The 23,663-nt window shown below is 43.1% G+C and overlaps 1 protein-coding gene and 1 pseudogene across 2 annotated transcripts in view; both read right to left on the bottom strand.

Annotated features, from left to right (window-relative positions):
• The window catches only part of ALOX5 (arachidonate 5-lipoxygenase), a 55,944-nt gene extending 36,892 nt beyond the window's left edge, over positions 1–19,052 (bottom strand). Inside the window, exons 1-3 of one of the 2 annotated variants that reach the window (XM_019655104.1) lie at positions 18,769–19,052; positions 12,220–12,418; positions 5,399–5,480 (exon numbers count right to left, since the gene is read on the bottom strand). In XM_019655104.1, the coding sequence (XP_019510649.1) occupies positions 5,399–5,480; positions 12,220–12,418; positions 18,769–18,918 (431 nt within the window). In that variant the 5' untranslated portion in view covers positions 18,919–19,052. The remainder of the gene's footprint in view (positions 1–5,398; positions 5,481–12,219; positions 12,419–18,768) is intronic. The other variant, XM_019655105.1, reaches the window with a different exon arrangement.
• LOC109389476 (UMP-CMP kinase pseudogene) lies at positions 9,025–11,183 on the bottom strand (annotated as a pseudogene).
• Positions 19,053–23,663: the final 4,611 nt, after the last annotated feature.

Below are 23,663 nucleotides of genomic sequence, written 5' to 3'. Positions count from 1 at the left end.
CTTTTGCTCATCTAGGGTGTGTGTGTGTGTGTGTGTGTGTGTGTGTGTGTGTGTGTGTGTGTGTGTGGTAGTGCTCTAATCAGTACATCTTCATTATGTGTTACTTCTGATTTCCTTGGTTATGAACGAAGCTAAGCACCTTTTCTGGGTATTTGCTCCTCACACTTTACGCAGTGACTGCTCAAATCTCTTGTCTATTTTCTTCTGAATTGAAGACCCTCTTCTTATAGATTTGTTGGGGTCCTGTGTAGATTATGAATCATAATTCTTGTCCATCACTCTGAATTGTATCCTTCTCTCCCTGTGATGGCTTTCAGTGAACACAAGTCCCTCAGCTTGAGGTAGGGAAACAATCTTTTCCTGTAGGGTTAGTGCATTTTGAGTCTTGTTTGAAAAATCTTTTGTCCTCGAGGCCATGAAGAATAATCTCCTATAGCCTAGAAGTTTTATAGTTTTGACTTTAACATTGAAGCCCATACAACCCCAACCTGAGTTTTCTGAATGACATGACATATGATATAGAGTTCGAGTTCTCCTCCTCTCTCTCCCCCATCTGTGCCTAACAGCCCGGGCTCTGCTCATCACATGCCTTCTGTAATATATTGAGCATCCATGTGTGTATGTCCCTGTTTCTCATTTTTTCATTTTGTTTCATGGACATATAACTTTTTATGGAAAGAGGATAGACTTAAAGACAGTTCTGAGGCTGGGGTTACCCATGGTATCAGTGGGCATTTGTCCAGCACTCGACAGCAGTGGGTCCCTGAGAGTGAAGCAAGGATGAAGAGCTAAGAGATGAGAGACACCTTTACAAGTGAGAAAGTTAAAAAAAAAAAGATGCTATCTAGCTATGGCAAGAATTAGTGAAATGGGTACCCGTACACTGCATGTGAAAACTGGTTAAAGATTTTTGAAGAGAGATGTGCCAATATATACTAATAACTTACACTATTTGCTTTAGCAATTTCATTTCTGGGCACCTACCCTAAGGAGATACTTTAAAAAGCACAGAAAGTTCCACACAAAGGTTTTCACATTATTTATAAGAATAAAAAATTGGAAACCTTTGAAATGTCCAGTCAGACTGGTGTTTAAGTAAATGATGATGCATCCATACAATGGAATATTATATAAAACCCAGAATAACGTTTGTGATGAGATTTTTTAAATATGAGGAAATGTTTCTGTTACACCTCTAAGAGGGAGAGGGGAAAAAGGAAGATGTTAAGTCATATTCAGAGGGTGCCAAAAAATGTATACACATTTTAAGACAGAAAACAATTGTATTAAAACTGTAATACTCAATATATAACAATAACAAAAGATGAATTCAAGTCATGTGTATAAGTATACGGGTTTTTTTTTTGGCACTCCTGGTATATAGTACAATCCCAAATAAGTAAGTGAAACTAGATGAGTTACAGGTATTTTTCAGCTTCTATATTCCCCTTCCTTTGCTTTGCTGGATTAAAAAAAAAACCCTGACATAGTACAGATTCCCTGTAAGTAGTTAAACTAGAGAGGAATATGTAGAAATGTATAATAGTTATTGCTCTTCCAAAGCCCCTCCACAGCACAGGTAAACATGCTGACAATTTAGCATGATTCCTTCCACTCCTTTCTCTTGGAAGGAAACTCAAATGTATGAAATGAAATGAAAAAATCCTTGCTATAGACAATAAACAGGTGTGGACTGGGGAAACCTGGAGAATAAAAGCACTGTTTGCTCAAAACTCAATGACCCATCAAACCCATTTAGGGGCTGAATACAGCCCACTGACCACCAGTTTTCACACAAACATTCTAGATCAGGTATTATTATTTTTAAACAGCTTTATTGAGATACAATTTACACACCATAAAATTCACCCCTTAAAATTAATCATTTAAAAGGTTTTTAGTATATTTGTAGAGTTGTGCATCTATTACCATAATCTAATTTTGGAATATTTTCATCCCAAATAGAAACCTTGTACCATTAATAATCACTCCCCATTCCCCATCTCCAACTTCCAGCCCTAGGCAATCCCTAATTTACTAATCTGTGTCCATAAATTTGTCTATTCGGACATTTCACATAAACAGAATCATACACTATGTGGTCTTTTATAAATGACTTTTTTTCATTTAGCAGAATGTTTTTGAGGTTCATCCATGGTTTAGCATATATCTATGGCTCATTACTTTGTAATGTCAAATAATATTCCATTGTATGGCTATACCACATTTTATTTATTCATTCATCAGTGAATGGAATTTTGGTTGTTTCCATTTTTGGGTTACTATGAATAATATTACTATAAATATTTGTCTACAATTTTGTGTGTGTGGGTAGAAATATGTTTCCATTACTCTGATACCTAGGAGCAGAGGTCATAGGTTAACTCTTTAAGATTTTTGAGGAACTGCTACACTGTTTTCCAAAGTGGCTGCATAATTTTACATTCCCACCAGCAGTGTGTGAGTTTCTCCACATCCTTGGCAGCACTTGGTATTATCTGTCTTTTTTATTCTATCTATCCTAGTGCATGTGAAGTGGTATCTCATGGTCCTTCCAATTTACACTTTCCTGATGATGAATAGTGTTGAGCAACTTTTCATGTGCTTATTGGCCATTCATACATTTTCTCTGGAGAAGTGTTTATTCATTCCTTTTTATGGCTGAAACATATTCCATTATATAGATACACCACTGACATTCATCAGTTGATGGACATTTGGTGGCTTGTATTCATCTTTTGGCTATTATGGATAATGCTGCTATAAACATTCATGTGAAAATTTTTATGTGGACATATGTTTTCATTTTTCTTGGGTGTATGCCTGGTCTGGGATTGCTGGATCACATGGTAACTCTCTAATAGTATGAGGAACCTCCATACTGTTTTCCAAAGCAGCTGCACCATTCCCACCAGCAGTGTATGAGGGTCTTGATTTCTCCACATCCTTGCCCACACTTGTTATTTTATTCCATTCTGTAGGTTGTCTTTTCATTTTCTTGAGGATATCCTTTGAATCATAAAAGTTTTAAAGTTTGATGACATCAATTTATTTTTATTTTATTGCTTATGCTTTTATTGTCATATCTAAAAATCCTTTGCCAAATCCAACGTCATGAAGGTTTACCCATGTTTTCTTCAAAGTTTTATAGTTTTAGCTCTTTCATTAGGTATTTTATCCATTGTAAGTTAATTTATGTATGTGGTGTGAGGTAAGAATCCAACTTGATTCTTTTACATGTGGCTATTCAGTTGTCCCATTTGTTGAAAAGACTAGACTTCCTCCAATGAATTTTCTTACCACCTCTGTTGAAAATTAATTGACCATAAATATAAGGGCTCATTTCTGGACACTCAATAATATTTCATTGGTCTATACGATGTCTATCTTTATCTCAGTACCACACGGTTTTGATCACTGCAGCAGCACAGTAATTTTGATATTGAGAAGTGTGAGTCCTTCAACTTTGTTTTCTTTTTTTCAAGACTGTTTTTACTATTCTGGGTTCCTTGCATTTCAATATGGATTTTAGGATCTGCTGGTCAATTTCTGCAAAAAGTCAGCTGGGATTTTGATACGGATTGTGTTGAATTTAGACATCACTTTGGGAAGTATTGTCGTTTAAACAATATTAATTCCTCTGGTCCATGATCATGACATGCCTTTCACCTTGTCTGGATCTTTTTTAATTACCTTCAACAATGCTTTGTAGTTTTCATTGTACAAGTCTTGGACTTCTTTTGTTAAATTCATTCATAAATATTTTATTCCTTTTCATGCTAAATTGAATTGTTTCTTTTCATTTTCATATTGTTGCTTGATACCATATAGAAAAACAATTGAATTTTTAACAGTATCTTGTATCCTGCAACCTTGCTGGTTTATTAGTTCCAATAGTTTTTTGGTGAATTCCTTATAATTTTCTATATGGCAATAGTTTTTCTTGTTGTTCTTTTTTTTTAAATTTGGGAGACATTTATTTACTTTCCCTTATCACCATTAGTTGATAAACCTTATATCACCTCAGGAAAACATAATACTGTTGAGTGACTGTTACATCCTATGGAAAACTTCCATCTTTGGTCATAGCATTAAGAGCTCCTGATTTTGATCCCACAATTACTCATTATTCTTCAATGTGGCTGCCTTTTTATTTCTCTTGCCTATCTGCCCTGACTAGTCCCTCCAGTAGGACGTTGAATAGAAGTGGTAAAAGTTGACATTCTTATCTTGTTCCCAGGTGTTAAGAGGAAAGCATACAATCTTTCGCCATTAATTATGATGTTAACTGTGAGTTTTTTTAGATGCCCTTTATCAGGTTGAGAAAGTTCCCTTTAATTCCTACTTTTTGAGTTGTTGTTTTTTTTAATCTAGAAAGAGTATTGGATTTTGCTTAATGTTTTCTTGTGTGTTTATTGAGATGATCATGTTTCCTTGTTCTTTACTCTATTGGTAGGTATATTACATTAATTGATTTTTGGATGTTAAACCAACCTTGCATATTTGAGATAAATCCTAACTGACCATATTATATGATACCTTTTATATGCTGCTGAATTTGGTTTGCTAGTATTTTATTGAAAATGTTTGCATTTATATTCATAAGTGCATAGTTTTCTTTTTTAATGATGTTTTTTTACTAGCTTTGGTATAATACTGGTCTCATATAATGAGTTAAGACTTGTTCCCTCCTCTTCAATTTTTTGTAAGATTGGAATGAATTCTTTAAATGTTTGGTAGAATTTGCCTGTGAAGCCATCTGGGCCTGAGCTTTTCTTTGTGGGAAGTTTTAAAATTACTAATTCAGTCTCTTTGCATGTGGTTGTTCTATTCAGATTATTTTGTCTTGAGGCAGTTTTGAGTCAGCCTTTCCAGGAATTTGTCCATTTCATCTAAGTTATCTAATGGTTTGATATATAGTAGTTCATAGTATTCTCTTGTTCATTTTAATTTCTGTGAGTTGGTATCAATGTTCCCTCTCTTATTTCTAATTTTACTAATTTTGTGTCCTCTCTTTTTTCTGTTGGCTAGAGATTTGTCAGTTTTGTTCTGCATTATGTATCACTTTTATAAGCAATTTATTATCAGGAGACATAAAAAGTGAGGGGTAATCCTTGCAATAGGAGGTGGGTGAATACCAAGATAAGTTCAAGCTTTTGCTGCCCCATTTCTCCTAAATGCCAACATGGTTGATCCCAGGTTTTTCCCATACTCCCTTCACCATCTCTGCCTGGAGGGGTGGTCAGGTGGAGCTTCTGGACCACAGGGAGTTGGTGCCTTGGTCATCACTTACCAACACTGGTGGATCAGAAGCTGTGGGCAGGGTTATTTCATACCATGCCCCCAAGACAGAAAAAACCACGATCTCATGGCCATTTGATCTGATGTCACCACTCACCTATATTGTTTTTGTCGTGTTTCCAGTTCTTTACGTCTGTGCTGCTTGAGAATGTGAATTTGGTCATCGCAGGCCAACTTTGCTGTGAGGAAAGGACAAATGTGAGAAGAGCCTGAGGAAGAAGGAGAACAACGTCTGATACTCAGATTTCCCTCAGATACCCTGACCATGCTGAGTGCTTTACATGTATCATTTTATGTAAGCTCAGAACACTCCACTATTTATATCAAATGGGGCTCAAGGACGTTGAATGGCTTTTCCCTTGAACTTTACCAAAGGTCAAACACTCAATAAGTGGATTTTCAACACAAGAGTAAAATCCCATGTTCTTAGTCGCTCCTTTTACGAAAGACAAATCCAGTCTTTCTCTCCTGTCTGCTCACTCAGCAAGCCTGGGGGCCCTGCACCTCTGGGCCGAGAATTTCCAGATGCATGAGCCAGGCTTGGTTCTCATCAGGCTTTACGGGGACAGGCCGATGATTCCCTCCCTCCCTCCTGCAGGGACAGGGTTTGTCCATCTCTGGCCTGCCTGTGGGTTTCCAAGTGAGGGCTCTAACCTTCTGCTCAGACCCCAGGACACTGCCTCTGTCAGAAAACCTGGGCCCCTGGTGCAAAGCTGCCTTTCCTCTCTTGGTGGATTTCTTTAAACCACTGCAGAGTACTTCACTGCTCTTACCCCTGCAATTCTCTTGCAGAACAAAAATGGCAGCTGACAGAAGTCTTCCCTGTTGCCTGAGACAGCAGCAGAGACTCATGGCTCTTGTGTTTCTAAGTGCAATTGGCTGCTTCCTGGAGACATGTGTGACTTAAGATCCAACATACAGATGCCGACCCTGTCCAGTTCCCTGTGGTGCCCACAGAGAGGAATGAGAATGAAGCTTAATTTTAAAATAATATGTAGTATCCTAGCATGTGGGCTTTAGAAGAGATACACATGGGTTTGGGTGTGGACTTGGGATCTGTCACTCAAAACTGTGTGACCTGTAGTAAGTTGCCTTGGCTTCCTTACAGCTGAAATGGAGATAATAATGCCTATTTCTAGGGTTACGGTGGGGAATCTAGGGAAAGAATGCAATAAAGCACTCCACAGCACTTGGCACCCAGTAACTGACCAGTAAATGGGAACAGTGGTTGTTATCCTTATAATCGTAATGGACCTGAGCCTCCTCTTCCTCCTTCTGAGCCAGGAAAGGCATCTATTCTCTCATTTCAGAAGTGGGGCAGGTGGCCAAGGGCAGGGGTGGGAGAGGGATCATGATCACCCTGTCCACTATTGTTTAAGATAAAGCTGGTGAACACAGTCAAGGGAGCCTGAGTGGCAGGAATTCCAGGGCTTCTCCTGAAAAGGGGCCTAGAATAGTGCTTCTCCAGCTCTCTGTAGTGAAAGGCCAATTTTTTTTTATAAGATTTTTATTGGGGAATTGGGGGGATGGGAACAGTGCTGGGGAATTGGGGGAAGGGGAACAGACAAGTTGCTGTCCTTTTGTTCTTGAGTCTAGTTGTGGAGGACGTTGCTTCACAGGCCCAAGTTGGCACCATCATTGCGCTCTTCCCGGGCGAGGCAGATCAGTTGCCGGCTTCTGGACGGCCGCTCACTGCGGCTGCTGGCCGCTCATGCTGGCTGCTGACTACACACGGTAGCCCATGGCAACCCACTGCACCAGAGGCTGCAGCCTACGCCGACGTCGGCGACTCAAGGCAGCCCAGCTCCAGGTTGAGCTGTTGTTCAGCATCTTAGCTGTGGAGGGCAGTGTCACTGGCCCTCATATGTGGGATCCGAACCGGGACCCTCTGGCATCCCAAGCCAGTTCTTAACCATCGCGCCACTCGGCCGGCCCAAGGGCCAATTTTTATAACTTCCGTTCCATCACACACTGATAGTTTTGTAAAATACAATAAAAATGAACTACTGGGAAAATGAAAAAACAAACCAAAGACATCCAAAATACAAGCCCTGTTTTTATTATCAGATGCAACAGTCATAGACTTATTCTGGAAAGTTGCTCTAAAACTTCATAAATGCCTACTCTCTGTCTTTGTACTTGCCTCACTGCAGACCAGCCCCCAACAGTTCTTAGTCCACACTCCTATGGAACGGCCACCACAAGACAGAGGAAATTTTGTGACCTTTTTCCTGCCTGAGGTCGGGGGACAAAAATCCCTTTAGCTGTAGTCATTCAATTCAGGAATATTCTTGGAATTTGGTTTTTTCTCTTCCTTCCTTCCCTCCTTCCTTCCTTCCTTCCTTCCTTCCTTCCTTCCTTCCTTCCTTCCTTCCTTCCTTCCTTCCGCCACAGTATGAAATTTATTGGGTTTATTTATTAAATAATTCATATATATCCAACATCACTGAATGAAAATAATGTTAGTTGGTTTTTAAAACAATAGCAAGTCTTCCACTGGGGTCTTTCAAGAAAGTCAAAAACTTATTGGTGGCTGTATCTTTAACAAATGGAATGACCAAACTAGGGAAGTCAGATGTATATCAATTAGCTCCTAAACTCAATATTGCCAACATGTTTCTACTTAAAAAGCACACAAAAAGCAAAGCTTCATAATTTACTGTGTTTCTTGGATTTTGTTTTTAAATGCCACATGAAGATATTTGATGAAAGGAAGAAAAGCACCTAATCTCAGCAGTCTTCTTAAAAACCTTAAGTTTACTTTCATAATATCATTATAAATATTCAGATCCCCATCTGATGGATTTCTTCACTTATGTGAGTAGGAATGCACTTAAAATCTTAAGTCTTTATTCCTGCTTCATACTATAGTTGTTTGATTAAATTACCAGTAAAATCCCTCTGTATTGGCTGGACTGAATCACTAAATAAGAATTCATTGCAATCTCTTCCAAGAAACCAAGATAACCTCAATATAAATTTTGCTGGCCAACATGTTACAGTACTAAGGATACTTTGTTTTCTAATGGTAAGTATGTTGAAAATTCATCATTAATAAGTGAATTTCTTAACACACATAGAAATAAATGTATCTATTACATCCATACATTGTCTTCACTATTCTCAATGACTTTAAATATAAAATCTAATTATACAAAGTCAAAACTCTTTGCCTGATTTAACCGTGTATACCCAATAGTATAAGTGATCAAGATGAAAAACATTTTAATAAATCTCATAATAAGAACCTTGGATGCCACTTTGCATTAGTGATAGCAGAAAAAGGTGAGAAAGGAAATAACATATTTTTCAGTGATTTTAAAAGAAAGAAAAGCTTTAAGAAAAAATTCCTTTGGGCTCTATAGCCTTTTATTATTACTATTATTGTTATTATTACTATTATTATTATTATTATTACTCTGCACCTTTCTCTGCTTCAACATAATGGGAAAAAAAAGAATTTAGCCAGGAAGGGAATCAAGCATTTATAACATATATTTATTATTTTCTGACCAAAGCACAGTGATTTTTAAATCTTCTTTAACAAATAACTATGAAAAAAATAATTCAAGAAAATAAAATACAAATAAAAATTTAACCATTAGATTTCTTCCACTTCATACTAATTTTATATTTAGTCTAGAAAGCAAACCAACAAACAAACAAAAAACCATTTTACTGTAAATCTAGTACATGAATTTCAAGGTTCCACTGCTAGGAATTCTGTTAAGATCAGTTTGATCATTAATAACACTATATAATAGAGCATAAGAAACACATGTCATTAGATGTGATCCTTGCCTCTTATTCTTAGATTTGTGTCAGAATAAAACTGACAGTTTTGCCAGGCTCTAAACCCCCAGTGCCTCCATCCCAATTCCCGGAAGCAAAGGCTGCTCCCTATCACACAATTTTGTACAAGTTGTAGTCAAATGAAGCCTAAGTTTTCTTACCTTTCTATAGGTAACGATCAGTTATTTGATAAATACTATAACATTTCTAGGAATTCACTCTATAAGTTTGTTTAACAAACATGTTGTGCAAGAACTGACTACACAAAAAGCTTCTTTGGAATTTGGTCCATAAATTCACTTAACAGGTTGGAAATTTGAAACCTGCAAGAAAAAGAGGAAGTATGGAATCCCTAATCCTGAGAAGTTGTAATTACTAAAGGGATATACACATATACTAAAAGATTTTGCTCAGAGCAGACAGAAATTATAAAAGGGATATTCTTTTTGAATAAAAACAAAGAACTGTCTAATATCCTTCTTTGTTTTGTGAGGACCATAGCTAGGATGAAGTTACACCCGAATTCACTGACTACTCCTGTGACAAAAATAAATAAATAAAAATAAAGATAAAAAACTTAATTTGTGTTAATTTCTAGCCATTAATTGTGATGTAATTATACTTTAAAATGTCATAAGTATTGTTCCTTTTTATTGTGTTTGACTTTTGATGATCCCCGTCACCAATTGGTGAAAATTAAATAGACATGTTTTTAGGTATTAATCAAATACATTTTAGTGCTAAACTGTATAAAGCAGAATATCTATATCTATATCTAAATATGCCTTAAAAGGGATTGTGATAGCAGCTATATCAAAGCAATATTCAAGCATGATTTCAAGGATGCTTTAAAGTTTATAGCTAGCCTTCTTTGTCAAAAATCTTCACAACTTCATAAAAAATTTGATCAGATTTAGAAGCATCTGTTTTCTTGACTTTCCCCATTTCTTCATATAAGTCAATAGTTGGCTTTGTTGACTAAAGATAGGTTTGAATTCTCTTTTTCAAGCCCTCCCTGTTGTCATCACTCCTGCCACTGCTCTTTCCCCTCTCAAGACATGGTTCACTACAGATCTCATTATTACAATCAAACAGAATTAAAGATACTTCTGTCTTCCCATCCATGGTCTTGTTCCAACATTGACGGTTGTCTTGATTACTTGGAAACCCATCAATCGAGAATTTATTCCTAAGGGGCCAGTCAAATGGTTCAGTTGGTGAAGAGTGTCAGCTCTGAGCAACAGGGTCACCAGTTCGATTCCCACATAGGCCAGTGAGCTGTGCCAGAGCTGAGATGCCGCTGAGCTGCCAACAGGTGGCAGGATGGCTCAGCTGGTGAGAGCACCTGCTCCTAAAAACAAGGTTGTCTGTTTGACTCCTGTATGGGATGGTGGGTTACGCCCACCCACAACTAAGATTGAACACTTTGAGCTGGGCGGCTGCCAGCTGCTGACTGGCGGCCTGATGGCAACTGGACTTGGAGCTGAGCTTGCTGCACCCTCCACAACTAAGATTGAACTTGGCTGTTCCCTCTCCCCAATTTCCCAATACTGTTCCCCTTCCCCAATTCTCCAATTAAAAAAAAAAAAGAATTTATTCCTCTGAGCACTGACAGCCATTGTCTGATCCATTTCCTGCTTTAGCAAATGGATGGTTGTCTCAGCTGGCACAATCTTTCCATCTTTAATGTACTTTTCAGTGAGTTCACCATACTGTGAATCTGGGTTCTTCCCTTCATCACGAAATTCTCCTGCAGAAAGGTGTGTGTAGTCATATTTATCGACGATGCAGGTACACTGGGTCCCCTTGCTGGCGCCAGGACCACCGAGGACGAACACGACCAGTGGCTTCTTGAGTGGGTAACGGCAGACGAAAAGCGGCCGGCGGGTCAGTAGCGGGAAACTAAGGCCCAGGACGTGCAGCAGCCAGTGGCCACAGAGGTTCAGCAAACACAGCGTCTCGGCCGTCGCTGGTAAGCTGACAGCAACCAGGTGGGCAGAGGTGCGGGGCGGGGCGGCGAGAAGGGGGCAGGCCGAGCGGGCGCCTAGGCGTCCGTGCCCTGGCGTTTGGTTTCTTAAGTTAAATTCCATGTCAGAAACAATGGGATGTAGCCTGATAGTTTAAGAACACCTGGTAGAGAAGAATTATTTTCTCCTTCGTCTTGGCTTCCTTAGCTAAAAATTGGGGGTAATAATCATTCTCGTTTTATCTACCCCGCTGAACTTCCGTGAAGAACAAAGGAAGTAGTGATAGAAAATGCGTTGTAACCAGGAATTGCCAAACGGCGCCGCTGATAGAAGCAGCTGTTGACCTCCTTCTCATTCTAGTGGATGCACAGCATCTGAAGGTTTATGTTCCGATTTAGAGTGTGAGCAAACCGAAGGACAATGACTTGAAGTCAGGTAAACTTTTGCTGAGGCAGGCACGTGACTCATGCATGCTAAGAGGCTGGTGTGGAGGGGAGTCGTTCACACAGCTAGCAGCCTTGGCTGCCCTCTGCCCTCTGCTTCTCTCTCTCCTCCATATCATTCCAGTTGTGTCTCTTAGGAAGAATAGCTTCCTGAGGAAGTGTCAGATGGTTCTGCACATTTGAGGGTCTTGCTTTGGAGAGCAGATTTTAGGTTCTTTTCTCTTTCAGCAAAACGTGGGACTTTAGGTTTAACAACTGGTTACTGTGCAGACCAGGCCTGCGCATAGCCCCTCTGCATGGGGACCCTGGAGTACAAGCCCTACTGTGACCTGACAGGGCAGTGTGAGCCTGGGTGTCTGACATCTGAAGAGCTGCTCACTTAGGGCTACACCTCGTGGGTATTTGATGCCACGGAGCCTAGTTACCGTCTGACAAAAAGGGGTCATAATCTTCCCTCTGAATGACTGTAGCTCAGAGATAGGACTTGGCTGGCTGTGTGCCTGGAGCCTCTCACCGCCACCCTCTGAGCCTGGGGCTTATTAATGTTCAGAGGAAGGTCACACCCCCTGCAGGTGCTTCCAGGCACAGGGCACTGCCTAACTACTGACTGTGACATTGTTATATTCCCATGGATACAGTTCTCTGAGGAAAGGGAGGCCTGCAAGCCCTCTCCATTTCTGGGAAGCCCAGGGAGTAGAAGGAGCTAAGCCACTCACCTCGTCCATCTCTCAGGACGATCTCGCCCTCGCCGGCAATCCAGCGGTAGCAGGGGAACTCGATGTAATCCCCGTAGGGTGTCTTCAGCGTGACATACTTCAGGTACCAGTTGTCATGAAGCCAGTACTTGCGCTTCTCGATTTTGACCAGCTGGATGTCACCCAGTTCTTCATCCACTGTCACATCGTAAGAATCAACCTGAGAAGGAGAAAAGGCCAATTAGACCCTCCGAGGTCTCCCGAGCCTGTATTACCCTGAATTCATTTAGCCAACCTGTCTGCCCAGTGCCGGCCTTTGGCAAGGCTGTGTGCTGCACCTGCTCTGTGGCTTTGGCATGACCTGTGTGTCTGCAGCTCTCACTGTTAGACGGAAGGAAGGGTGAGCAGCTCAAGCACTGCACTGGGCCTTTCAAAGACCAGCAGGTTTGGGGAGCCCTAGACTCCATGCTTTCCCAAGCCACTTTCTAAGCCAGATTTCACCAATCCTTGAGCTTTTTCCTTGGTGACAGAACCTACAGTTCTCTTCGTGCTAGTGAAGTAAAGGGAGGGCAGGCATGTTCATTCTGCATGCAACCCCAGGCGTCCATATCTCCATCCATCTCCCACCAAAGCTGCCAGCAGAAGCCTGGGAGGACTTTATAAGGAGAATGGGAAGTAGGGTATTTTCAGCAAACTTCATGGGTTCTGAACACAGTGAGCAGATTGCATGTTGTGGTTGCCACAGATACCAGACACATGTGGTTAGAAAGCAGAAGCCTCTTCCTTGTGCCCTGTGGTCTGAGCCTGGGTCCTGAGGACTGAGGAACCAGGCATGTGTGTGGAATGACACTTCTCGGTCCCTAACAGGTGTACAAGCACATCTGTCCTGCCAGAATGCCTCATTCTTCAGGGCTTAAGAACCCTCCTGCCCCAGAGCATATCCTGTGGGAGAGCAGTGGCTAAAGACAAGGTCACAGGAAACACTGACCCCCATAGCCTGTGGGACCTAAGGATGGGGCCTTTCTGATTTCTAGGGAGAAGCCATCAGGCCCTGGTGCAGAGTTGGGAGAGGATCCCAATGGGCGCTGGATGACCAGAGGAGCTGGGAGAAGGGAGAGGAAAGGAAGGATATATCTCTGACTGGGTGGCTTCTGGGGGTGGGAAGAGGAGAGGGATCCCTGAGCTGAGGCATCAGTGGGCCAGAGCGGGAAGGTTCTAATGGGACAAGAAGCCCACTCTGGGCCCTGCCTGCCATGGGCGGGGGTCTGCGGAGACCTCAGCTCTCACATGAGGCCAAGACAGAGATTCCCACAGGAGTGGGGGGAGTGCAGTGAGGGGCAGAGGGCGAGGTGAGTCAGGTGTCAGGGCAGCATGGCCAGTCTTAGGGGGTGCCAAAGTGACTGACCCTGGACTTCAGCAAATTGCTTCACTGAGGCTGTTTCTTCATCTATCAAGGGGAGGTAATGCCTAGCAGTCAGGTCCATTGAGAAATTCAAATGGCATGATGCCTGAGTAGGCTCCTTTCTCCATGGCGCAGGCTGCTGGTGGCTGTGTACATCAGACCACCTAGTCCTCCCTCCTTGACTCCTGGGGATGTGGCAGGGCTGTGTGGTCACAGGGCAGCAGGCCCCACACTGCCTGCAAGCAGCCATGAGCTAGCATGGGCCCCTTCACTGAGGTCCTTCCTGACTACATGCCAAACTGAATAGCCAGAAGTAGATGTGGGAAGAAGACCTTAAGCCCATGAGGCATTTTATGTGCTGGCAGTATTGGCTGAGCAAAGGGAAGTCAGCTTGTGGTGAGGCCTGGGTCTGGGATGGAGGTGGCTGCTGCAGGGGAAGTGGCTTTCCTGTGGCTCTAAAGGAGACAGAGGGGCCTGAGGGTGTTGGGGGGTTGATGCCAGAAAGGCTGTGGCAGAGAGGAGAGGAAGGCCATTCTAAAGGCACAGGTGTCATGAGCAACTGAGGTGGCCACTCTTATAGGAAGGAGGATCCCAGCACCTTGGAATGCAAAGGAAATAGAGATGGGGCTCAAGGAGCCTCTCCAGGACTGGAAAGTGAGGGCCAGATGTCCAGCTGGGGGTGGTGAGTGACAAGGAAGAGAAGGAACAGCTTCTCAGAGGGAAGGGAGACCAGCGTCACCCTTCAGCACACCTGTGGTGCAATCACAGGAGAAAGGGGCCTACCAGGTCCTCCTCCCCTACCTACCACTACAGGCCTGGCCGAGGGCTTTGGAGTGTCACCTGAGGTAAACTGATTCAACATGCTATTTGACAGGGTCTTTGGCACGGGATGAAGGACAGACCTACCCATCTGGCTTGTATTTGACTGGTCCTGGCTTCCAGCCCAGACTTATAGGACATGAACGAGGGTCTGTGGAGTTCAGTCCCACCTGAATCAGTAAGTCTTTACAGACAAAGTCTAGTGGCTGTGACTCTGGCATCCAAAGAAGCCACTACTGGAGAGTCACAGAGGATAGAGAAAGGCCTTCAGGAAGACTGCAGGGTTCTGTGCACCAAACAGCAAATTCAGGTCTTAGGAAGGTGCACAGGGCTATGCGGTATGCAGCCCTTCCTCCCTCCTCTCTGTGGGCCCGTACACTGGGCCGCTGCTGTGTGTGTTGTCTATGTGCCCGGACACATTGAATTCTCGTGTCCATTCTGCACAGCAGACACTATCAACAGTGAGTGGCCCATAACAGGCTCTCAATAAATACTGCGTGGATGGGTCCCATTTTACTGAGGCTCAGAGAGGTCTGGCAGCTGCCATGCCAGTGAGTAATTGTGGCCCCATGATTAGAATCCACACCTGTGATGGCCAAAACCAGGTTCTTCCCACTGTGGCCCATGACCTCATAATGGGAAAAGCCCTGGACTGGGAACCAACGACCTGGCTCTGAGCCCCAGTTCAAACCATTGATGGAGTATGAAGGGGCAACCTGGGTGGGATGGAAAACTTGCTGAGATATGGCATTTGAGGCTGCTCTTAGGAGTTCATAAGATTTCAGAGGTGAGGTGAGTGGGAGAGGGATGGGCAAGGCATTTTGAATGCCCGAAGTGGGTAGGAGGCAGCTGGAGCATGGAGCTTCTTGGAGCAGAGGGGCAGGTATTGTAGTCAGATGCTGGAAAGAGACATGGAGCCAGGAAAACATGCCACTCACCAGTCTCATTTCACAGAAGGGTCACTTGGTTGATTTCACTCATTGTTCTCAACTGTTCTTTGAATATTTCAGTGAAGTGTTAGTTGGCCAGTTTTCATTTGATCTTAATATCAGCATTTTAAGAAAGGTTTCATTTGTATTGCCCCAGATCCCTCACTGGAGCAAGGGCAGGGGAAAGTCAGGGTGTGGTCCAGCCTGGGATGCCGGTCTCGGAGGGGGCTGATAAGGGGCTGGTGGGGGTGGGAGAGGAGAAGAGGAGGCTGTGAAGTAGAGAGACAGGAAGGAAAATGGTGGACAAGGGAGAGACTGGCGCAGAGAGGGAGAAAGGGGGCAGGGAATGGGGGAGCAGGGGAAAATGGGAAACAGCAGAAGGGAGAAAGGAGGGCAGAAAAGGAGAAATGGGGGACTTCGGGGAACTTGGGAAATAGGAAGTAGAGGAAGGAAGAGAAGGAGGAAGAGGAGGCTAAATGTACAGAAGAGAGGGGACAGAGAGCAAAGACTGGGCGATACAGATTGAGGGTCAAAAGAAAATGGTTATTCTTCATTCATGTATGCTGAGAAGGAGGTATTCTAGAATGTATTCTCCATTAATATATTATAAGAATATTCACTGAATATATTTAAGAAGTATATGTAGTTGTAATAATTGTTTACACTTACTGAATATATTCAAGGACAATATATTAAACATCACTCTATTGCCCTTAGCTTTCCTAAAAGTGCTGTCATGGAATAAAAATGGGTCAAGCAAGATTTCCCAAAAAATCTTCATGTCTGTTAAAGTCATCCCATCTAAACTGAATTACTTTAAATGGACAGAGTTAAAGAAACACATCAATTTGTTAACTTTGCCTAGATGTGGACTAGTCTCTGGGCTCTTGGGGTCACCAGTCTGGCTTTTCCCAGCTGACAGTGAGGAGCCAATGCAGCAGTGACTGTTTAAAAGAGAACCTCATCTGCCAAGGCCTCTGACTCCCAGGCCTGTTCTGGATCACTACGCAGAACCCTGATGAGAAGAACCAGGGACTTGTGACTTGAGGAAAATCAGTCCTGTCCATTATTTGACTGAATTGTGCCAGGAGGAGTGGGGGTGTTGACCTGCCAATGACCAGGAAATGATTGAATTGGTGGTCTGGAAATAGTCTTTACTGTTACTGTTATTAACCATGATTGTAACACTTTTTGAGTAAAATGGGCTAGCTTTACCTTCTCAGCTAGTATTTCCTCTTAAGTTTTCTCCTTCACCTTTACCCAAAAGGAATGGACTGTACTTAAAAATCATTGGCTGGAAAATGAGGAAGTAGGTCTGGGCAGTGCAAGACAGTGTGGAGCAATAGCATCAACAGGAACTTTCTCAAAAGCTGCGTTTTATCAGAGCCTTTCAGACAGAGCCAGCTGGGTCCCTGCAGCACAGCAGCCCCTCCTGACTTGCCCTCTCTCACCCCAGCACAAATGGGACATGCAAATCTCTCCTGAAATTTTTTGCTTCAGGGCACTCACTGAGGTGTTTAATCACCATGGCATTTGACAGAAGAGAAGGAGGGAAATGAACAGAAGAGTGCTTTCATCCCTCTTCCAACAACCCATTATGGCCACACCACAGGGTCTCTTCCCTGGAGAAGCCACATTTGGGGTGCCCCATGCCACACAGCGAGCACACTGATGTGTTTAGTGTGTGGAGGGGAACAGGGCCCACTGTGGCCCACTTATAAAGGGGAAGTATCTGTATCTTGTCCTCCTCCCTGAGGTGTTGGGGGAACCCATGCAATAACAGAAATAAATGAAGGTGATTCAGAAGTGGCAGAGGATGTCAACATCCCAAATGGATGATTCATTAGCCCTACTGCAACACGGTCCTCAGAGCCAGCCCCCTGATTGGGGAAACCAAGTGATAGGAGGTTGTTCCTATACTCAATACCTAACTCTTCTTGGAGGGATCTCATGCCAGGCTAATGTGCTGCACTTGGCTTAGGGCTGAGCTGGCTTACAGCCAGATTCTGAGGCTTTAGGGTAGGAATCAAGCCCACCTTGAGTTTGGAATCTGGAAAAGGAGTGGACTATTATTTAGTGACTTTAGGCTCTGCAGACCTCTGACACACTCCATGAATTTTATCCAAGAAGTATTCAGCCATACAAAATTGCTGTTTTGTTTGTCAAACATAATCAACTATGAGCGATTGTATATGGTTTGACCTTATAATCAACGAAGTGGTGAGAAGACAGCTTTGTGAAGTCTACATCTTTTTGGTCCAGTTCAGGGGCTGGGGTGGCAGAAGGGAACAGATAGTCCCTGGGCACCTGCTGTGAGTCAGCACTACCGCAAGTCATTTACCGAACATTTCCTGTGTGTGCCGCTGGTCTGGGCACGGCACTAAACTCAGCGAGGACTGTGACCTGCCATGTTCAGGAAGAGAGCCACAGGGCTAGAATCCATGGCAAGGCCAGCATCAGGAGCCCACCTGTGCATGGCCTCACACAGCACCTGCCACCACAAACAGGCGCCATAAACAGGGGCTCCTTTGCTCCCTGCACTCCCCCAGCTCCAGGGTCTCCGCTGAGGAGGGGCGAGGGAAAGTCCTCCCCTGCCCCCGTCCTGCACTGAGCCCTCACACCTCAGGTGGAATGCTCCCTGGTGTATTCTCTGCTGGGAGCCAGTGACAACCTACAGGTCTGCAAGGCTTCTCCTTCCTTGGGTTCTCTTGCTCCCTCTAAATTCCTCTGGTGAACTGTCCTTAGAATGGGAGCTGCTCAGGTGTGGAGACATCTGCTAGTGTCATTCTAGGCCACTAAACAGACCCAGGCTCACCCAGGACGCCTGGACCCACCTGAAGCCAACCCTTCCATTTTACATTGGGAAAACTGAGGCCCAGAAAAGGGACAGAGTGAGCTAGTGGTCTGGCCCAGATGAAACTCAGGCCTCTTGACCCCTGGACCTAAGCTTTCTCCCACAGCTTGTGGCTGCTCTGAGGTGCCCTATGTGCTTCACAGCACGGCAAGGCCCGGCAGGGTTCATGAGTACGACTCCCTCCCCTCCCCAACCGTGGAAGGGCTCCTAGGAAGTGGGGCACTAGTAACGCTGCCCACAGCACTTGCCCAGTGAAAGGTCCTCTCAGAGCCTTGGGTCCCCATCTGTGAAACAGAGAAAAAACCTTGCATCTTCTCCTGCTCCCTGGGAAGAAAAGCCTCACCCTGGAAGCCTCCGTATTCCAATTTTAGGTCCTAGCTGCCCCGACGGGGTCCTGGACAGGCTTTCACCAGGTCCAGGTCTCCAAGAGGGGTTGCTGAACATCCCCCATTCCCGCAGCCGGGTCCCGGCAGCTCCAGGGTTCCCGGCTTCCTCTGATCCGTCCCGCCCCCTCACCCCGACGGGGTCCCAAGCGCCCCCAGCCCAGTTCCGCCGCGCGCCCTCACCGCGCCGCGCTCGAAGTCGTTGTAGAAGGGCTTGTCCAGCAGGTGCTTCTCGCTGCAGCCCGCGGAGCCCACGAGGCTGAGGTAGATGTAGTCGTCGGTGCCAGCGAACCACTGACTGCCGGTGGCCACGGTGACGGTGTAGGAGGGCATGGCGGCGGGCAGCGAGCGCCACGCGTCGCGGGTGCAGCAAGTTCTGGGAGCCTCCGCGCGCGGGTCCCCGCGGGTCTGCACCTAGTCTGCACCCGCGCGCCGCTTCCTCCCAGAGCCCGGCCCCGCCCTGCCCCCGCTCCGCCCTCCTGCAGCTCTGACCTCGCGGTGACCGCCTCGGACACAGCCGGAGTCAGCCGTTCCTTACTGGCTTGGCGTCTGTTTTAGTATTCAGGAGACTGGGGCAACCTCAGCTGCCATCCCTTCATCCATCCATCCATCCATCCATCCATCCATCCATCCATCCATCCGATCGTCCGTTCGTCCATCCACTCAGTCTCTCATTCATTGTTACCACTATTCACCCTTCCTTCCTGCCCCAGCTTTCCTCATTGCCAGGCTCCAGGGAGGGAATAGGGTTGGGCTCGTGGACCCCTAGCAAACGAGACACACTCCCTGCTCTCACCAAGTTCCTAGTGTGAGTGAGAGACTGTGCGACCGGGACAATCACCCATGCTGTGTGTTCTGGAAGTCCACAGCAGGAAGAGAAACGCACCTGGGGAGTCAGGAAGGCTTGCTAGACGAGGCCACACCCTAGCTGATAGTGAGGGTGAGCTGAGACTTCTGTCAGCATTGGCTTGCTCCACAGGCTTCACTGAAAATCTCTGGGCCTGGTGCAGGTGGGCACCCAGGTGAGTCAGATGCCAGCGGCGCTCGGCTGTGAGGCTGTCAGTGTATAGTGGGAGACAGGGCAGCGAGCGAGAGGGAGGCCAGAACTAGAAAACCCAAATCTGAACACCTAGGGGTTGTCTGGAGGAAGTCAGCGAGCTTTCAGAGTGGAGGAACTGAAGAAACTCATCAGATTTCAGTGCGGCTGGCTTTATTCGTCAAAAGACAGGCATCAAAAGGATTCTCTGGGAATCAAATTGGACATGAAAGGTTCTGGGCACCATTGAGATGGGAGCATATGAAGATAGCATAAAAGTGGGACCAGGCCCCTGCCAGGCAAGGTACGTGCTCCAGGAAACCCTGGAGGAGGTATGAAGGATGGCTATGGAACTACCCTTCAGATCCAAGAACAAAATGGCTATTATTTTTCTTTAAAAAGGAAATACAATCTATTTTTTGACAAAAATAATGAACTATTATTGTAGAAAATATAGAAAAGGTTGATACACGAACAAAATTCTTAACACACATAAAAAGCAATTCATAAAAATTGCATTAGACATTTTTATACCATTAAAAGTACTTTCTATGTGCAATTTCATGTCATATTTCCATTTTCCTTAATATTATAACATGTTTTTCTATGGAATCTCACTTTTTAAGTATTTTCAAAGATTGCATAATGTTTAATTATATGGATATACCACCATTTCTTTAATTAGTCCACTATTATAGGACATTTAGGTTGCTTCACCCATAAATAAATGTGGTACATATCTGGTGCTTAGAAAAGGTTAAGATAGGGATTTAGAAAACAACCAAAGTGTATGAGCATTTTGAGACTTTGCTACATGTTAAGCCACTTTCCCAAGGACTGTAGTAATTTACATTTATGCCATTTACTCTCATGTAGAACCTGGAATCTTTGTTTCATAGGAAGTTTGCTGTCATGGGGTAGTTTCCAAAGTATCTCAGTCTTTCTCTGCCCTTGTTCAGGCTTTCAGCATCTCCTGCATGGATTGTAACAATAGCTTTCTATCTAATAATCCCCCTACCTCCCCCTCCAATTCTCTAGCCAGAGTTATTTCCCTGTGACATAGGTAGGATCATCTCACTGCCTTACTTGAAGTCCATCATTGCTTGCTTTCTTTAAAAAATTTTACAACTTTATTGAGATGTAATTAACATGCCATGCAATTTACTCACTTATTGTACAATTTTAGTGATATTCAGACTTGTGAGACCATCACCACAGTGAGGTTTAGAACATTTTTATTACCCCATTAGCAGTCACTTCCCGTTTACCCCCTCATCCTCTAGCAAGGGAAAACCCTAATCTACTTTCTGTCTTTATAGATTTGCCTATTTTGGACATTTCATCTGAATAGAATAATACAACATGTGACCTTTTGTGACTGGCTTCTTCCACTTAGAACAATTTTTTCAAGGTTCACCCACATTGCAGGACATATCAGTATTTTATTTCTCCTTGATGCTAAATAATATTCCATTTTTATGGATATACCATACTGTGTTTATCCATTCATCAGATGATGGAAATTTAAGTTGTTTCCACTGTTGGGCTATTATTAATAAAGATGCCATGAACATTCGTGCATAAATTTTTGTGTGGATGTATGTTTGCATTTTTCTTGGGGAGATAACTAGGAGTGGAATTGCTGGACCGTAAGGTAGCTCTATGTTTAGCATTTTGAGGAAATGCCAGATCATTTTCCAAAGTGGCTTTACATTTTCATTAGTGACGTGGGAGATTCCATTTTCTCCACATCCTCACCAACACTTTATCTTCTCAGTGAAGTGGTATCTCATTGTGGTTTTGATTTGTACTTCCATAATTTTAAGGATGTTGGGCATTTTTTCATGCTTACCAGCTATTTGTATATCTTCTTTGGAGAAATGATAATCAGATCTTTGTCCTGTTTTAAAAACTGGTTTATCAGGGCTGGTCGAGTGGCTCAGTTGGTTAAAAGCTCCCTCAAGAGCTCTGAGCAACAGGGTCGCTGGTTGGAATCCCAACCTGAGCTGAGCTGCCAACAGGTGGCATGATGGCTCAGCTAAAAAAATAAATAAATAAAAATAAAAACTGGCTTATCTTTTCATTATTCAGTTGTCAGTGGTCACACATCTTGAATAAAAGTCCCTCATCAACTATATTATTTACAAATATTTTGTTGCTTCTGTGAGTTGTCTTTTCACTTTTTTGATGGCTATGTTTGAAGCACAAGTTTTTAATTTGGAGTAAGCCCAATTTATAGATATATTTTTCTTTTTTGCTTGCGATTTTAGTACCATATCTAAGAGCTATGTTAAGGTTACAAAAATTTACTTGCATGTTTTCTTCTATGAATTTTACAGTTTTAGTTCTTCATTTAGACCTTTGATCCATTTTGCTAATTTATGTATGGTAAGATATAGGAATCCAAATGAATTCTTTTGTGTCGCCTTGCAGCTGCTGACTCGAATGGTCCTGCACACTGATCCTTTGAAGTCTTAAGGAAGTGCCTTGGAATGCTGAGACCCGAGGGAATGATCTGGGTAAAACTTCCTTATCTGGTGGTCTCGGAATGCTGAGACCACCCGGGGGATCATACGTATGTGTGAAAGCACAACTCGTGTTTGATCACAGTAAGTTTCGGTGAAGCAGCTGCCTGCCTAATGGAATCAATTAACTGGGTATAGATATTCAAATTGACTTCTTTGTGACAGTTGTAAATAAAAGTTATTCGCCCTGCCAGTATCAGGGCTTGCTCTCTCGGTCTGCAGAGACCAGACCCCTGGCCCGCAGAAACTCTACTTACAACTCTTGTGATTTCTTAACCCTTCGCCGCCCCTCCTTGAGCGCCCCAACCCTTGTCACGCGGGACGTGATACTTTTGCATGTGAATATCCAGTAGTCCAGGCACCATTTTGAAAAAGACAACTCTTTCTCCATTAAATTGTCCTGCCACATTAATAAAAATTTAATTCACCATTAATGTAAGGGTTTGTTTCTGGACTTTTAATTCTATTCTATTGACTAATGTGTGTATCATATGTCAGTGCTACACTGTCTTGAATACTGTAAATTTATAGGTAAATTTTGAAATTGGGAACTGTGTATCCACCATTGTTCCTTATTTTTCAAGAATGCTTGGCTATTCTGTGTCCTTTGCATTTTCATATAAATTATAGAATCAACTTGTCAATTTCTGCAAAGAAAAAGCAAGCTGGGATTTTGATAGGGATCGCATTGAAGCTATAGATCAATTTGAGGAGTATTGCTACCTAACAACATTAAGTCTTCTGAACCAGGAACATGAAATATGTTTTAATTTATTTAAATCTTTTCTATTTATTTCAGTAATGTTTTGTAGTTTTCAGTGTATTTTTTGGTTAAATTTATTCATGAATATTTTATACGTTTTTTGAAGGAAAGCTATTTATTTATTTGTTTGTATATTTATTGTTTTTTCCTCCCAGCTTTATCCTGATAAAAAGATTTTTAAATTTTATTTTATTGACAAATAAAAATTGTATATATTTAAGGTATACAATGTAAGGTTTTTATATAGATACATTGTCACATCATTATCACAATCGAGCCATTGAACATAAACATCAAGTCATATAGTTACCCTCTCCCCTTTTATTTTTGGTATGGTGAGAACACAAGATATACACTACTAGCAAATTTCAAGTGTACAGTACTATTAATTACAGTCACACACTGTATATTAGATCCCAAGAACTTACAACTGAAAGTTTATACCCTTTGACCAACCTCTCCATATTTTCCCTCCCCCCAGACCCTAGTAATCTCAACTCTCTGGTTCTGAGTTTGACTTCTTTATATTCTACATATAGGAATATTCGTGAGATAATACAGTATTTGCTTTCTATGTCTGGCTTATTCACTTAGCACAATGTCCTCCATATTGTTAGAAATGGCAGGATTTTCTTTTTTTATGGCTGAATGGTACTCCATGTGTGTGTGTGTGTGTGTGTGTGTGTGTGTGTGTGTGTGTGTGTGTGTGTGTATCACATTTTTTTAATCCACTCACCCATCAACAGACAATTAG

This window comes from Hipposideros armiger, unplaced genomic scaffold (assembly GCF_001890085.2).
Source record: "Hipposideros armiger isolate ML-2016 unplaced genomic scaffold, ASM189008v1 scaffold_235, whole genome shotgun sequence".
Taxonomy (NCBI): domain Eukaryota; kingdom Metazoa; phylum Chordata; class Mammalia; order Chiroptera; family Hipposideridae; genus Hipposideros; species Hipposideros armiger.
This window is presented reverse-complemented; position numbering and strand designations above follow the sequence as displayed.